We start from the raw sequence: 17,382 nt of genomic DNA on the forward strand, positions 1-17,382 counted from the left end.
TGCAATGCATCATGGGCACTGTAGTATGACGGCCATCCTATAGTTCACGCTGGTAGCGATAACCAATCAGAGAACAGAACTTTGGATGCGTATTCCTCACCTCACCCACAGCGTGTGAAGCTGACGAACACGGTGCTTGCTGTTATTCCGGCTTGGCGAACAAAACAGCTTCAACCCTGGGATATCAATGTGAGCAGAGTGTTTAAGTTGACGCTGAGAGCTGCGTGGGAGCATTGGGTGAGCGACGGCGGAGGATTAGCGTGTGCACTTGGAAGGAGCTGGCGTCGATGATTGTGAAAAGCGTTTGAAGCAGACGAACATGGTGTTTATTCTGGGACGGCTAACAAAACAGCTTCAACCCTTGGATATCAGTGTGAGCAGAGTTGACGCTGAGAGCTGCATGGGAGCACTGAGCGACGGCGGAGGATTAGCGTCTGCACTTGGAAGGAGCTGGATCGACACCGCTGGGCGGTCATGAGCTGCGCAGGTAGGCGCTGCATGGTTCGGCTCGCAATGTGGTCCGCAAAATACAAACATATCCGTAGGTAAAATGCAGCTCACGAGAGGGCACTCGAGGCTTGTGTGACTGTTCCTGCGACTTCTGACTACCATAGAAAAATAAAAATGTTAACGTTACTGATAACATAACAAGACAACGGAGAAGGCCCGAAAAAATGCCACCAAAAAGAAAATCATACTCTGCAGATTACAAGTTGCGACTGGTGAAATATGCATCCGAAAACGGTAGCCGTCACAATATTATCATCTGAACTTTTCATGTTAACATACCTGTATGTCCATGGGACTTATAGTGCAGTGGACCTTATTTATGGTTTATTTTTTTTTATAATGGATAAAGTGGCTGGTGCGACTTATACTCCGGTGCGACTTATTTATGGTTTATTTTTCTTTATAATGGATAAAGTGGCTGGTGCGACTTATACTCCGGTGCGACTTATAGTCCGGAAAATACGGTACTTATGGAAGGAAATATTGTCTCCCTTGTTCCTCCATTTGTGGCTTTGCCAACATGCGCGGCTTTCCGGCATATTCCACCTGTTTCTTGAACTTCTATGCACGCAAATCACTAACTTGCCCGGAATTAAAATGTTGACCACGCCTCCTTACTGACAGGATTTACTTAATGGTTTTCATTATGCTGTTGTTCTTATTTTGAAAGTTCAATAAGTGGACTGATATGTTAAACATGGTGCGAATGCCATGTGAAAGACTAAAGTAAGATCATTTTATGTTTACTGAACAAGTCGCAGACTTTTTTGTTTTGTATATTGTTTTGCCACTTTTAATTACAAATTCATCCTCACATGCCTGAGTTTTCATTATCCTTCATTTGCCATTTTTTTGTTGAAAATTTAGCAGGGGAACACTGGGTGTGTTTAAAACAATATTGTGATGCTCTTAATTCATAATGTGAAGTAAAACAGAACATGCCATGTAAAAGAAACGGTTTTATTTTTGCTTAATAAAATGTACTATGTGGTCAAGACTATTTATATTTAGTTTCTTTTGTCTGTATTAGCATATTTGATATTGGAGTAATCCAGAAGTAACTGAAAGTAATCAAATTACATTACTTTAACATTATGGTACTTGGATTACATTACTGATTACATTTTTCAACAGGTAACTAGTAACTGTATCGGAATACATTTTTAAAGTAACCCTCCCAACCCTGTTTGTAAGTTCAAAAACATTTTCAGTGGAGCCTGAAAGATTGTGAAACCTTGAGTAGTCACACATCTGAATGGTGGCTTTACAGCAAATATATATATTTAAAAAAACAAACAAACAACAACAAAAAACAACTACGAGGTCTGTCGATAAAGTATCGTACCTTTTTATTTATTTTTTTTAAACTATATGGATTTGATTCATATGTTTTCACGTCAGATAAGCTTGAACCCTCGTGCACATGCATGAGTTTTTCCACGCCTGTCGGTGACGTCATTCGCCTGTGAGCACGCCTTGTGGAAGGAGTGTTTGTCTGGAAATGGCGGAATGATTTGGGGTTTTTTTCATCAGAATTTTTTCAGAAGCTGTTAGAGACTGGCACCTGGAAACCATTCGAAAAATTTATCTGGCTTTCGGTGAAAATTTTACGGGCTTCACAGAGAATAAGGTCTGTTAGTACAGCTTTAAGGACCCCTTTAAGGACGAGCTCCAGCTCTCCACAATTTCACTGATACTTACTGGACTGGTAAGCATTGAAAGCCGAGATAGACATGTCCAAACTTGTCCTCTGACACGCCGAAACGGAGGTGTTCCTTTGTCTCGCTTCCAAAGTGAATCGGTCGTGACGTGCGAAGCCTCCACGCGGCTTTCCATGACAAAATCTCTTGTTAAAAGTGAAATCTGCCGGAAAATGGCTGATGTCCAGCTCTTGTGATAACCAGAGAAAGAGCACACGATGGTCTCGTATCCACAGAGCCATCAGCTTAGAAATGGTCCGGTGGCTTGTGCCGCGTCGTCGCAGCTTGGAGCGTGGTGCGCCGAGCGTCCTTATAGGGGTCCTTAAAGCTGTACTAACAGACCTTATTCTCTGTGAAGCCCGTAAAATTTTCACTGAAAGCCAGATAAATTTTTCGAATGGTTTCCAGGTGCCAGTCTCTAACAGTTTCTGAAAAAATTCTGATGGAAAAAACCCCCAAATCATTCCGCCATTTCCAGACAATGAAAATCTGACAACGGGGTGGGACCACTCCTTCCACAAGGCGTGCTCATAGGCGAATGACATCACCGACAGGCGTGGAAAAACTCACGCATGCGCACGAGGGTTCAAGCTTGTCTGACGTGAAAACATATGAATCAAATCCATATAGTTTAAAAAAATAAAATAAAAAGGTCCAATACTTTATGGACAGACCTCGTAAATAACTAAATAAATAAAACTGTGTTCAAAAAATTTGCACGAATGTTGCCCTTTAAAATTGCAGTAAAAACTCATCTCAACAACATGACATACAGTTGTGTTCAAAATAATATCAGTGTGTTTTAAAAAGTGAATAAAGCTCAAAATCCTGATAATAGCTTTTATTTCAATGCATTTTTATTTCCCTTATGTCCTCCACATCCATAATCCTCCTCTTTAGCCTCCTACTTCTCCTCCTTCTCCGCTTGGCGGCTCTGTCCTCAGCATCCATCTCCCTATATACCCTGGGTCCCTGCTCTGCACATGTCCAAACCATCACAATCCCGCATCTCTGACAGCACACTTCATCTCCACTCCTCAGGCATCCTCTCACTTTCCAAGATTTTATTAAACAATCTGGTTAGAATCAATCTCCCTTTGTGTGGCTAATGGGAACAAGTCCTTTCCTCCTTCTTTACTGTTCAGCTTTTTGTACAGCTCACTATATGCCTTTTCCTTAACTTTTGCCACTTGTTCTTGCCTTATGCTGGATGTCCTTTACTCCTGTCTACTTTCTTCATCCGTCCGACTATCCCAATTCTTTATCACCAGCCTCTTTCTACTTATGCTTTCCTGAACATCTTTGTTCCACCACCAAATCTCCTTGTCTTACTTTCACTGTCCAGATGTCACACCCAGTACCTTCCGAGCTGTACTTTTGTAGTTGTCCAAAATTGCTTCCCCTCCATTCAGTGCCTGTCTCACCAGCTCACTGAATTTCAGACAATAGTCTTCCTCCTTCAGCTTCCACTATCTGATCCTTATTAAGGTCTGACTCTCTTCCTCTTCTTCAACTCTAAAGTCATCCTACAAACCACCATCCTATGCTGTCTACACTCTAAAAAATGAACAGCTGTCTCAACAAGAAACAGTGATGTAAAAAATTTGCATAGATTTTTTTAAAGTTATTTCAACTTAACGAGAGAAGTCTTGTAGCATTAACTCAGTTGAAATAACTAAGTTGAAATAACTTTTAAAAGAATGTAGTCCACCTCTGTGCACCTTCCTCCACTCTTATATGCAGTAATGGGCACAGATAACCAAAAAATTAACTTCGATAACAATCAGATAACTGAAAAGTTATCTTTGATAAAGATAAACCACCCAAAAATGTATCGGAAGTTACAGATAACCGATAAATTCCAGTATTGTCTCTGGTACATTTGCAACTACTAACAAGCTGAATTTGAGGTTTAACACCACGATCGCTTTTGGAAGCATCAAAAGTGGCAAAAGACCCAAACAATGAGCCCGCACGTCTATGGTTGAACATCCTGTCTCTGCTGGAAAATAGACAGCTACAGCACAGAAGCACCCTGAGAGCAGCCACAAAGCCAACTCTATGCTCCAGTCAGGCGGAGGTCTTGAAAAATAAAGTCATACTAACTTATGGTTTTGTGTGAATACTGATAGAATAACTCCATTAATGTCAATTCTGTCATTTGTACAAAGTTAAAATATAACATATATCTTTTAATGTTGAATAATGCACTAATTCTGAGGTTTTGTAACAAACACAGACAGATCGCAAAGGATTCTGGGTAAAAGTGCCTCTGCTGAACACTGATTGGTTCAGTCATTCATTATGTAAACCAACACGTTAATGTGACATGTGTCGTGTGTTGGTGTTTACAGATAAATGTGCTTTTGTAAAATATTCCATTTTTTATTTGTAAAAACAGGCATTTTTACAGAGCCCTGGAAGTGTCATCGCAAAATGTTTTGCATGTGGAGAGAATGTGCGCACGTTTTATTAGTGCCGTGCACACTAATAAAACACGTTTTATGATGTTGTAAAACGTGCACTCAATATTGTCTTGACACAAATGTTGGCTTTACACTGTGCGAGTTTTGGCACTTTTTCAGATGATTTTTCATTCGTGCGAGAATTTTTTGCACCGAGTTTCAGGTTAATCGCGCGTCCTGGTATGGCTGCTGAAGAGCTACAAGCATCCAACCACTTGCACTGTGGATGTGCAAACACTGCAGAGCTGTCTTGTAATTTTTTTTTTTTTTAAAACTTAATTTGTAAATTAAAAAAAAAAGCCATTTGCAAAGCCTAAAAGTTGATTTGACAACCATCTGATATAACCAGGGTCAAAATAAATACAACACTGTCATCTACTGGTGCCCAGACGCTTAGTACTTAGGGTGAATACTGCCATGAACACTACTGGCCAGTAGATGGCAGTAGAGGCCTTGAAAACTTTCCAAAACAAAATTCCAGATAATCCGTGTCTGCTACATTTAAGATGCGTCGAATTTAACAAACGCAAATGCTACAACATCTATAAACCCAGAGAATATATTCACAAGATTTTTAGGCACTAGAGTTTAATGCTGCTGTCCGTGGAGCCTGAACAGAGTGTCTGAAATGCATTTGTCCTGTCGTGAATGTACTCAGATTACACTATCCTACCCATAATGCACTGCTGGGCACAGCATGTGCTCACAAAACCTTAAAATTAGCACATTACTTTAAAACTAAAACATATATCTGATATTTTCACTTTATAAAACTTCAGACATGACAGTAATTTTAAATAACTTGTCCAAAATTAATTTGGTTAAAATTTGAACCATAAGTTAAAAATGTATGCCTCTGGATGACTTGGGTGATATTGCCAGTGTATCAGTATGGTGTTCAAGAGAATTATTATTTTTTTTTTGTGTGTGTGTGTGACTAGTTCTTTTTTGCATACAGAGGATAAAGTGGTTTCTTCTGAAAGCAGATCTCTTCTGCTTGCAGAGGATAGAACTACACATCTCTTAAGCCTGGTTTACACGTCAGGATTTTAAAATAATCTGTAGGTTTCCACACGCTGAGAGACCACACATGTGAAGATAAAAAATCATGGATCTAACAGGTTTGGTCGTACAGTGTGTGGTGTTCAACCACACGGTAAGAACACCACCACACACGAACAGATTTCACAAACAAACATTTACAGTTCAGACAGGAAATCTCGCAAAATCTCTTGAGATTAAACGTGACTTCAGAGTAAACAAACGGAGGTACTTTGTGGACTATTTAAAACAGAGGGGAAAAAATGATACAAAAAGAAAAAGGCGTTCTTTAAAGGAGTGGAGACATCGCGACCACCGGACTTTCTGGTAAGTCAGAACAGCTGTTTTGATTTTATTTTCCACTCCGTGCGTCTGTCACCTCGCTTTCTGATTGGTTGCACATCACATTCCACAGGCTGCATGCTCGTTTGTGGCCGGAGGACACTACACACGCTGCGATATCGGGCCAAAAAAATCCAACATGTTGAATATCCCCGATTTGCCATCGGAGCGCTCCTGACGCCCTTCTGAGCAGATCAGAGTGCTCTTAACACACCACACACGGGAGGAATATCTGATAAGATTATCTTTAGCGTCATCACGATTGTTGGGGCGTCCTTAAGATTGTCGGTTTGGGAAGATCAGGTCTGATATCGGCCTAATTATCCTGCCGTGTGAACCCGACTTTACGAAACTTTTAACAGGTAGGTCTCAATTGATTTTAAATTTTAAAAATGTTTGCCGCTGTTCACCTTGGTTTACTACATTATCGGTCTAAAAGTTATCGGACGACAATTTATCGGAAGATAATTAGTCCGATAATGGTTTTTAAAGTTATCTAAAAAGATAATCTGATAATGAAAACATTATCTTCGATAATTATCTGTTATTGGATTATCGGAAGTGTGCCCACCACTGCTTATATGTCACCCTGTGCTCCTTCGTTTTCTGAAAGTAGGTGTTCACCACAGCCATTTCCATCCTTTTTGCAAAATCAGCTACCATCTGCCGTTCTACATTCGTGTCCTTGATACTATATCTACCCATTACTTCCTCATCACCTCTGTTCCCTTGGCCAACATGCCCATTGGAATCCGCTCCTATCACCATTTTTTCATGTTTGGGCACACACTGTCCACCACCTCATCTCACTCACTCTAGAAATGTTCTTTCTCCTTTGTTTCGCAACCTACCTGTGGGGTTTCCAACCTCACACTCATCACTCTGTCAGACACTCAATTAACCTCCATCACACTGTTAACATACTCTTCTTTTAAACGCAACATTTATCTTCCCATCCACACCATGATACAACAACTTCAACCCACCTCTGATGCTCCTGGTCTTACTTCCCTTCCACTTGGTCTCCTGCAAACACAATATGTCCACCGTTCTGCTCTTCATCATGTCAGCCAGTCATACTTAAAACATTCAAAATTCCAGCTCTCACTTACACCCTTCTAGTTTTCCTCTTCTTCTGCTATCTCTGGACATGTTCTCATCCTCTTCTTCTTCGTCCAGCAGTAACCTAATTTCCACCAGCACCATGTTGGGCAACGGCAAATCTTATTTCCAGTATGTAATTTGTTTTGGCCTGCTTTACGCGGATGCCCTTTCTCACACAACACTACTCTTTTATCCAAGCTTGGGACTGGCACTCAGAGTGTACTGGCTGCACACCCCATGTGGCTGAGTTAGTGTATATATATATATATATATATATATATATATATATATATATATATATATATATATATATATATATATATACAGTGAGGCAAATAAGTATTTGATCCACTGTTGATTTTGCACCTACAAATAGTGGAGAGGTCTGTAGTTTTTTATCGTAGATACACTTCAACTGTGAGAGACAGAATAAAAACAAAAAATCTGAAAAATCACATTGTATGATTTTTAAACAATTAATTTGCATGTTATTGCATGTATTTGATCACCTACCATCCAGCAAGAATTCTAGCTCTCCACAACCTGTTAGCTTTTCTTTAAGAAGCCCTCCTATTCTGCACTCTGCCTGTCCACACACTCAATCAATCACACTCCACCCTATCCACCATGGGCAAGACCCAAAAGCTGTCTAAGGACAGCTGCAGTCTGCAATCCTGCAGGGCAGCAAGGTCCCCATGCTCACGCCAGCACATGTCCAGGTCTGTTTGAAGTTCACCAGTGACCATCTGGATGATCCACTGGCTGCATGGGAGAGGGTCATGTGGTCAGATGAGACCAGAATAGAGCTTTTTGGAATAACCTCCACTCCACGTGTTTGGAGAATGAGAACAACCCGAAGAAAACCGTCCCAACCGTGAAGCATGGGGGTGGAAACATCATTTTTGGGGGTGTTTTTCTGCAAAGGGGACATCAATCAATCAATCAATCAATCAATTTTTTATATAGCACCAAATCACAACAAACAGTTGCCCCAAGGCGCTTTATATTGTAAGGCAAGGCCATACAATAATTATGTAAAACCCCAACGGTCAAAACGACCCCCTGTGACATGGGAGGATGGATGGGGTCATGTGTCATGAGATTTTTGCAAAACCTCCTTTCCTCAGTAAGAGCATTGAAGATGGGTTGTGGCTGGGTCTTCCAGCATGACAATGACCCCACAAACACAGCCAGAGCAACTAAGGAGTGGCTTCATAAGAAGCATTTCAAGGTCCTGGAGTGGGCGACAGTCTCCAGACCTGAACTCAATAGAAAATCTTTGGAGGGAGGTGAAACTCCAGACCTGATAGATCTGGAGAAAATCTTTATGGAGGAGTGGACCAAAATCCCTGCTGCAAGTGTGCAAATGTGGTCAAGAACTACAGGAAACATCTGACCTCTGTAATTACAAACAAAGGTTTCTGTACCAAATATTAAGGTCTGTTTTTCTATTGTATCAAATACTTATTTCATGCAATAAAATACAAATTAATTATTTAAAAATCATATAATGTGATTTTCTGAATTATTTTTTAGATTCTGTCTCTCACGGTTCAAGTGTACCTAAAGATTACAGACCTCTCCATTCTTTTTAGGTGGGAAAACATGCAAAATCGACAGTGGATCAAATACTTATTTGCCTGACTGTATATATAGAAAACAAAAGGACTACTTCCAAAGATATATTTTTATTACAATATACTGTGATTTCTTTTTTATTGTTTTTTAAACTCTTCACAACCAATAAGAATAATTTATGTGTTGAATCTAATTAAGGTGGAGTCTCAACTGTTGGAGCCTTAAAGCCCCACCCAGCCTTTGTTGTGTTTGGTCTGACCAGCAGCCACAGCACTCTTTCACAGGTAATTTAATTCAAACTTTTCACTGCTATGTGAGTGCTGCTTTTTTTGGTGTGGCTGTTTCACTGACTTGACACAGACATTTTGCAGTCCTTTAGGACCTGGGTTGACCCTAAGGGGTAACCCCTTGAGTTAACCTCTGTCAACATTCACAGGAAAGAGATGTTATGCTGCATTTACACATAACAACGACAAGTCATGAATGCCACAAAATATACATTCTTGGCCGCTGATCACGAATGTGATGATTTGAGGCAGAAGCGCCAGGTCTCCTCAGGAACTGCTGCAACTTCTTACCACATGTTACTATTAATGGCATGTGTTGCTGGCGAACTATCAGGAACCATTACACATGGTCAAGAACAATGTTCCACGCTGTTGCGTGCTGTTCTCATAACAGCGTATCAATACATTCTGTCACGTTGTGAATGAGGCAAATTGTCTCCACACACCCATATTCATCCATCAGCTGCTGAATAATTCAGATCACTCTATTTTGATCTTCAAAATCCACAGCAGAAGAACTTTGTGACTGCATACTGAGTTGGGCTCTGTGTCATGGAGTCAGAAAGGAGGAGGAGACAGAGAGAGCCAGATGTGTGGCTCCACGCGGTTTTCGTCTCGCGTTTTCCCAAACATCAGGTACAGCAGCAGCAGCAGGTGGAACACCTCCAGGAGCATGCTGATGAGCATTGCAACGAGGCTTTTAGCCGATTTGGCATCACTGTCCTTCTTCAGCATACTGCAGCAATGAAACTGAATGCAGTGCAGCAGGGTTTAATTGTGCATTGTCACGCTCTATTAAGGATCACCACTCATCAAGATGGATCAACACGCTCAGTTGTGACCTCCACAACATGAGGCGAAATGAGGGTGGTGTGTGACATTCGTGGAAGATTTTTGACAGCCAAAAACATGCTCCACAAAAATCACGAATATCATGCACCAACACGCACTATTAAGAAACCTATTAAGTCACTTTAAGAATGTCAGGAATGTGCCAAGAATGACACAAATATGACATTCGTAACGCGTTCTGCCTATGCATTGCATCCTGCCTATTAGTTCTTGTCATTAGAATTTTTTTGCAATATTTACAGAAGACAGATGCAACCTTTTCCAACTTAGCTGTGAAGTTGCATTGACACTGAAGAACACTGAACTGGGAATTCTGACATGTTTAGTTGCATTTTATTTGCTTGCTCATCTGCCATGACCCTACACCTGTACCTTGTGACTTTAATATTGATGTATCACGTGTTAACAAGTGTAAATACTATAATCAAGCACAGGCAACATGTTCTCATCAGTCTTAACACATGACTCTGCATCACTGCATTTTGAAAACATTTAATTTCAAATTCAGGCAGAAAAACACCTTTATTATATGTTACTTACCTTAATCAATATTAGTTATGTGATAATTTGTGTTGACTCTACAAATGGTGCCATTGTGAATGTCGTCAGAGCAAAGAATTATAAATTATGGGTGACTTAATCAGCCCCAAGTATCTCAGTTTCCGAACTGTTGTTGGCAATGTCATGTTTTTAAGTAGGAGGTCAAAATGTTTCAGTTCTTGGAAAGACATCATAATTATATATAGAAGCAAAGGTAGTAGCATTTAAGAATGATATTTGTAAAGAAAAATTAGGCACGTTCCCTGTGGTGAGAGTCCAAACTTCACCCATGAAGAAGGCTGGAGAAATGTTTTCTTGATATAACTGAAGTTGCTAATTTGTATGACAAGGCTGTGATGTCTCATTTCAGCACTTGTTCTCCTGCAGCGATGTTTGATGCTGGGGTTGTCCTTTTTCTCCTCATGTCAGGTAATCGACTTGTCAACCCTGTTCCTGGAAAGCACCTGCCCTGCATGTTTTCCATGTCTACCTACTCTAGTCACACCTGAGTTTTATACCCCATCACACATAGCCAGAATCACGCAGAATGTCATCAGAGTTATAAATCGACAGACATCCGAAAAGTGTCGGATTTCAGTTACACAACATTCTGACAACCATCTGTGGAAGTCCACACAGTTGGTCAAAATCGGCCGGCGGCCCCAAGTGTGAAGCACATGTTCATAATTCTCCGGGTGCGGTCGAGATGGGACACCTATCCGACAGCAATCCATGTCTAATCTCATGACCATCTGACTGCAATTTACATATTCTGACACCATCAAAACAGTATTTGAAATGATCTGATCGCTGTTGATTGAGCTCTGAGATCGATCAGTCACAGCAAAGCCTGCCAACATGCTGTGCCACGTTTGTCCACCTTCACTGGACCCCGTATCAGAGGCTCGGGGCGCAACGCAGCTGAATGGGATGTCACTGCTGTAACGCAAGTGTTATTACATGTTCACCTCCTAAGCCTGTATCAGATATGATGTGGAAATGTTTGCCCAGCACATGACGACATAAATAAACTTGTAACTCATCTCCAGGACACCGCGTTCCACAGCTCAGCGCAGACAGCTGGTCAAGTCCCTTTCACCCGGCTGCGCTGTGTGCTGGCAACATCAATCAGCTGACAAAAGCATAATCCACATCTGGTTTAAATAAATCCCATGTGAAGCATCGTCCCACAACGATACTCCAACTACAGTTATGTTAAGATGCATATCAAGTAAAATGACAACAAAAAAGAGTTTAAAAAGAGAAAAGAGAAAGTCCACTGGCTGCATCTGAAAGTTGCACACATGTGGGAAATTGGCGCACTACCAGCACAAATCAATCAATCAATTTTATTTATATAGCACCAAATCACAACAAACAGTTGCCCCAAGGCGCTTTATATTGTAAGGCAAAAGCCATACAATAATTACAGAAAAACCCCAACGGTCAAAACGACCCCTGTGAGCAAGCACTTGGCGACAGTGGGAAGGAAAAACTCCCTTTTAACAGGAAGAAACCTCCAGCAGAACCAGGCTCAGGGAGGGGCAGTCTTCTGCTGGGACTGGTTGGGGCTGAGGGGAGAGAATCAAGAAAAAGACATGCTGTGGAAGAGAGCAGAGATCAGTCACTAATGATTAAATGCAGAGTGGTGCATACAGAGCAAAAACAGAAAGAAACACTCAGTGCATCAGGGGAACCCCCCAGCAGTCTAAGTCTATAGCAGCATAACTAAGGGATGGTTCACGGTCACCTGATCCAGCCCTAACTATAAGCTTTAGCAAAAAGGAAAGTTTTAAAGTGGATATGACACTTAAAGACAACATAGTCTTATTACATGTAACAAAGCTTCTATAATTCAGTCAACCTAAATGTTTTAGGAAAGTGTACACGGTTCTCCTGTTATGTATAACATCCCGCCACTGAAAAATGTGCACGCCCCGTGATCAGCTTCCCGCTGAGCACCAAGCCTAAAATACGTCACTACATGTAGACCATACCAGCTTGCGCGCCTGGTGGCCGTTGTTTACACTTTCTTTAGCGGCAGAAACTTTGATTAAACACAGCTCTCAGGGACTTGTTTGTCGATATGCCTGACCAGTGTGTCGTAGCATATTGAACAAACACAAGGGCGAAAGGTTTTAGCCTTTTCAAGTCCAGGCTGATTGATCGAAAGCCACAGTGTTGTGTGATGCACGAAATGTCCGGCTGCCGCTCGCACACACGAATTTGCTCCCGACAGCAGACACTTTCCTCTACCGTCTCCATGTTCTCACCGCTCACAATAACACATAAAATGTCAACCCCAAATAATATGTTCACAATAATCTTGAAATGGTCAAGGAACTTACGTAGTAAACACGGCGCCGGCACGTTCACTGTTGCTTTCGGCGATCTTTTTCGAAACTTTCGCTGTTTATTTCCTATTCTTTCATGAAAATAACATAACTAAACACGGATGAATGCAATGCCAGGCACTCGAAAACGGCAAAAACCCGAAGGTAATGACGGTGGTCCGCAAGTAATAGCTACACTATCGCAGCTCCCGAACAATAACAAAGGCGGTAAACAGACGCTCGAATCGAAAATGCTATACAGTAATTAGAGTGTTATAAACAGCAGCAACAAAAATCAAAGCCTCCCTTACCATTCCATATTCTGCAGCCTTTCAAAATCCATCGGAATTGGCACATCTCTTGCCTCTGCTTCGGCTCCACCATAAACACCGTCTGCATTATTTTTGCTGCCAGAATGTTCCTGGTTTGAATGTTCGTCTGAAAAATACGGCTCCAATCTGTAGGGACTAATCACTGCTGCGACAATCTCAGGATCCGAGTCAGAAATAATCCACACTTGAAGAGGAGTCAGAAAAGTTCTTGATCTCGTCACTGTCCATGCTGAGGTCCATCTGTTCCTGTTGTCAATCGAACAGACAAAGACGGGACTCTCCATTCTGTGATGTCACGGCATCACGTGACCGCTGAAGGAGCGCTGCAAGCGTGCTTTCCAATAAACACACTTTTGAGAAGCTGTACAAACTTTATTTTTCAGTGATAATGAATAAAAACACTTTCAACTTACTATACTGTATGTATATTTTGCTATTTATATCAGTTTTTCCCTAATTTTTGAAGTGTCATCTCCACTTTAGTAGTAAGGTTAGTAAGTAAGGTTTATTTATATAGCACCTTTCAAGATAGAAATCACAAAGTGCTTCACATAAGAACAGAGAAATTAAAAACAGCAGAAACATAAAACCATAAAAACTAGGTAAAAGCCAGCCTATACAAAAGGGTCTTTAGCTTCACTTTAAATGTTTCAACAGAGTCCACGGAGCGTAGGTCCAAAGGCAATGCATTCCACATTTTAGGTGCCACCACCTCGAAAGCACAGTCTCCCCTGGTCTTCAGTCTTGTCCTAGGCACAACCAATAGGCCCAGGTCCGAAGACCTCAGAGACTACTTGTCACATATGGATGTAATAGCTCGGGGATATAAGATGGCATTTGACCATGCAGAGCTTTAAAAGTCAGTACTAGAATTTTAAATTGGAGTCTGAAATGAATGGGGAGCCAGTGCAAGGAGGAGAGGATTGGGGTTATATGTGACCTCTTTGATGACCTCGTCAGCAGCCTCGCAGCCGCATTCTGAACCGTTTGTAAGCGGTCCAAAGAGGACTTGCTAAGGCTAAAAAATAGAGAGTTACAGTAATCCAAACGTGATGACACAAATGCATGAATGATCATCTCCATCTCCGCCCGAGACACAATGCTGCGCAGACGGGCAATATTGCGCAAATGGAAAAAACAAGACTGTGCCAGGCGGGTAACATACGCATCAAAATTGAGGGAGTGATCGAACGTAACACCCAAGTTCCTCACTGCTGAGCGAACAAAAGGGGCCAGAGAACCAAGATTCCCAACCACAGTGGGAACAAACTCGTCAGTGGCACAAACAAGGACCTCAGTCTTTGCTATATTTAAGGACAAATAGTTGGCCGCCATCCAGTCACCAATAACCTCAACACAGTTCTGAAGAGCAGATACCTTAGAGACCGTTTGAGGAGTGAATGAGATGTACAGCTGGATGTCATCCGCATAACAGTGGTAGGAGACATCTTTAAAACTACTCAAGACATGACCAAGTGGGAACAAATATAGAGCAAACAATATAGGTCCCAGAACAGAACCCTGAGGCACACCACAGGATAGCATGGCAGAGGAGGACATAAATTTACCAGCAGCAACAGCGAAAGTCCTGTGTGAAAGATAAGACAAAAACCAGTCCAGAGCAGACCCAGAAATGCCCACCCAAGTCCTTAGTCTCTCAACTAAGACTCCATGATCCACCGTGTCAAAAGCTGCAGAGAGATCCAAAAGGACAAGCACAGAATATTCACCTGCATCTCTGCGCATTAAAATATCATTTGAAACTCTGAGAAGGGCAGTTTTTGTAGAGTGCAAGTGGCGGAACCCAGACTGGAATTTATCAAGAATATTATGTTCAGCTAAAACCTCATTAAGCTGTTTGGCCACCACTTTCTCTAAGACTTTGGAAATTTAAGCCTAATCTTAAAAGTAGAGAGGGTGTCTGTCTCCCTGATCCGAATTGGGAGCTGGTTCCACAGGAGAGGAGCCTGAAAACTGAAGGCTCTGCCTCCCATTCTACTCTTAAAAACCCTAGGAACTACAAGTAAGCCTGCAGTCTGGGAGCGAAGCACTCTATTGGGGTGATATGGTACTATGAGGTCCCTAAGATAAGATGGGACCTGATTATTCAAAACCTTATAAGTAAGAAGAAGAATTTTAAATTCTATTCTGGAATTAACAGGAAGCCAATGAAGAGAGGCCAATATGGGTGAAATATGATCGCTCCTTCTAGTCCCCGTCAGTACTCTAGCTACAGCATTTTGAATTAACTGAAGGCTTTTCAGGGAACTTTTAGGACAACCTGATAATAATGAATTACAATCGTCCAGCCTAGAGGAAATAAATGCATGAATTAGTTTTTCTGCATCACTCTGAGACAAGACCTTTCTAATTTTAGAGATATTGCGCAAATGCAAAAAAGCAGTCCTACATATTTGCTTAATATGCGCATTGAAGGACATATCCTGATCATAATGACTCCAAGATTTCTCACAGTATTACTAGAGGTCAGGGTAATGCCATCCAGAGTAAGGATCTGGTTAGACACCATGTTTCTAAGATTTGTGGGGCCAAGTACAATAACTTCAGTTTTATGAGTTTAAAAGCAGGAAATTAGAGGTCATCCATGTCTTTATGTCTGTAAGACATTCCTGCAGTTTAACTAATTGGTCCTCTGGCTTCATGGATAGATAAAGCGGGGTATCATCTGCGTAACAATGAAAATTTAAGCAATGCTTTCTAATAATACTGCCTAAGGGAAGCATGTATAAAGTGAATAAAATTGGTCCTAGCACAGAACCTTGTGGAACTCCATAATTAACCTTAGTCTGTGAAGAAGACTCCCCATTTACATGAACAAATTGTAATCTATTAGATCATTTTTAGAAGACAATCTCATCCTTGAAAAATTCCAGTCTGGGTTTAGATCGCGACACAGCACTGAGTCAGCACTTTTAAAAGTTCATAATGATATTACTCTGTCGGTGGATGCAGGGAATCCTGCTGTGCTGGTTCTGTTGGACCTCACAGCAGCCTTTGATACTGTGGATCACACAGTACTTGTTTCCCGGTTGGAACATTTTATTGGCATTCATGGTACTGCACTTGAGTGGTTTAGATCATATTTGGCTGAAAGGAGCTTTTCTGTCATGATTGGGGACCTTTCCTCATCAACTGCTCCTCTGTGCTGTGGAGTGCCACAGGGATCTGTCCTTGGGCCGATTCTATTTTCTTTGTACATTCTGCCATTGGGGTCAATTATAACCCAGCACAATTTGTCCTTTCATTGTTATGCAGATGATCTGCAAATCTATCTGCCTGTAAGGACTAATGGGAGTGATGCTTTGTCATCATTATTTAATTGTATTCATGATGTAAAGCAGTGGCTGTCCCGAAACTTCCTTTACCTGGATGATGGTAAAACTGAGATCATGGTGTTTGAGCGCACTGGCATACCAAATGTGGTAACACCAAATTTTGGTGCTTTGGCTAACTATGTAAAACCAGCTGTCAAGAATTTGGGAGTGATATTTGACAGCTGTTTGAGGTTCGATCAACAGATAAATTCTGTTGTCAAAGCTAGTTTTTTCCAACTTCGCCTCTTGGCTAAAATAAAGCACTTTCTCAGTAGACGTGATCTTGAGACGGCCATTCATGCTTTCATCAGCTCCAGACTTGATTATTGTAATGCACTTTATGCGGGCATTAATCAGTCGTCTCTTGTGCGTCTCCAGTTGGTGCAGAATGCTGCTGCTCGTCTTTTGACAAACACTTCTAGACGTGAGCATATTGCGCCCATCCTGTACTCACTCCACTGGCTTCCAGTTCGTTTTAGAATTGATTTTAAAATTTTAATGTTTGTTTTTAAAGCTATTTATGGCCTTGCACCTCCCTACTTGTCTGAAATTTTAACTTTGCGCACCTACAGTAGGACGTTAAGGGCGTCTGGCCAGCTTTACTTAGATGTTCCAAGGTCAAGATATAAACGCTGGGGTGATCATGCTTTCGCGGTAGCTGGCCCCAGACTGTGGAATGAGCTACCTCTTGAGTTACGTACTATTCCTGACCTAGCACTTTTTAAATCTAAGTTAAAGACTTATTTATTTAAACTGGCTTTTAACACTTAGTGGGGAGGTGACATGTTCTGTTATTTTTATGTTCTTTTTTTTATGTGTTGTTTTAAAATTTTATTTTATATGTGTTTTATTTTGTAAATTTGTGTTTTTAATGTTAAGCACTTTGGACACCAGTCGGTGCTGTAAAGCGCTTTATAAATAAATGTTGATTGATTGATTGATTGATTGATTGATTGAAATATG

The 17,382-nt window shown here is 41.2% G+C and overlaps 1 protein-coding gene across 1 annotated transcript in view; it reads left to right on the plus strand.

Moving 5' to 3' along the window:
• si:cabz01068815.1 overlaps positions 1 to 17,382 on the plus strand; it is a 51,771-nt gene that overhangs the window by 1,612 nt on the left and 32,777 nt on the right. The window contains exon 2 of the mRNA XM_034183848.1: positions 10,807 to 10,848. Coding sequence (XP_034039739.1) covers positions 10,809 to 10,848 — 40 coding nt within the window. The 5' untranslated portion in view covers positions 10,807 to 10,808. The remainder of the gene's footprint in view (positions 1 to 10,806; positions 10,849 to 17,382) is intronic.

Source organism: Thalassophryne amazonica, chromosome 2, assembly GCF_902500255.1.
Source record: "Thalassophryne amazonica chromosome 2, fThaAma1.1, whole genome shotgun sequence".
Classification (NCBI taxonomy): domain Eukaryota; kingdom Metazoa; phylum Chordata; class Actinopteri; order Batrachoidiformes; family Batrachoididae; genus Thalassophryne; species Thalassophryne amazonica.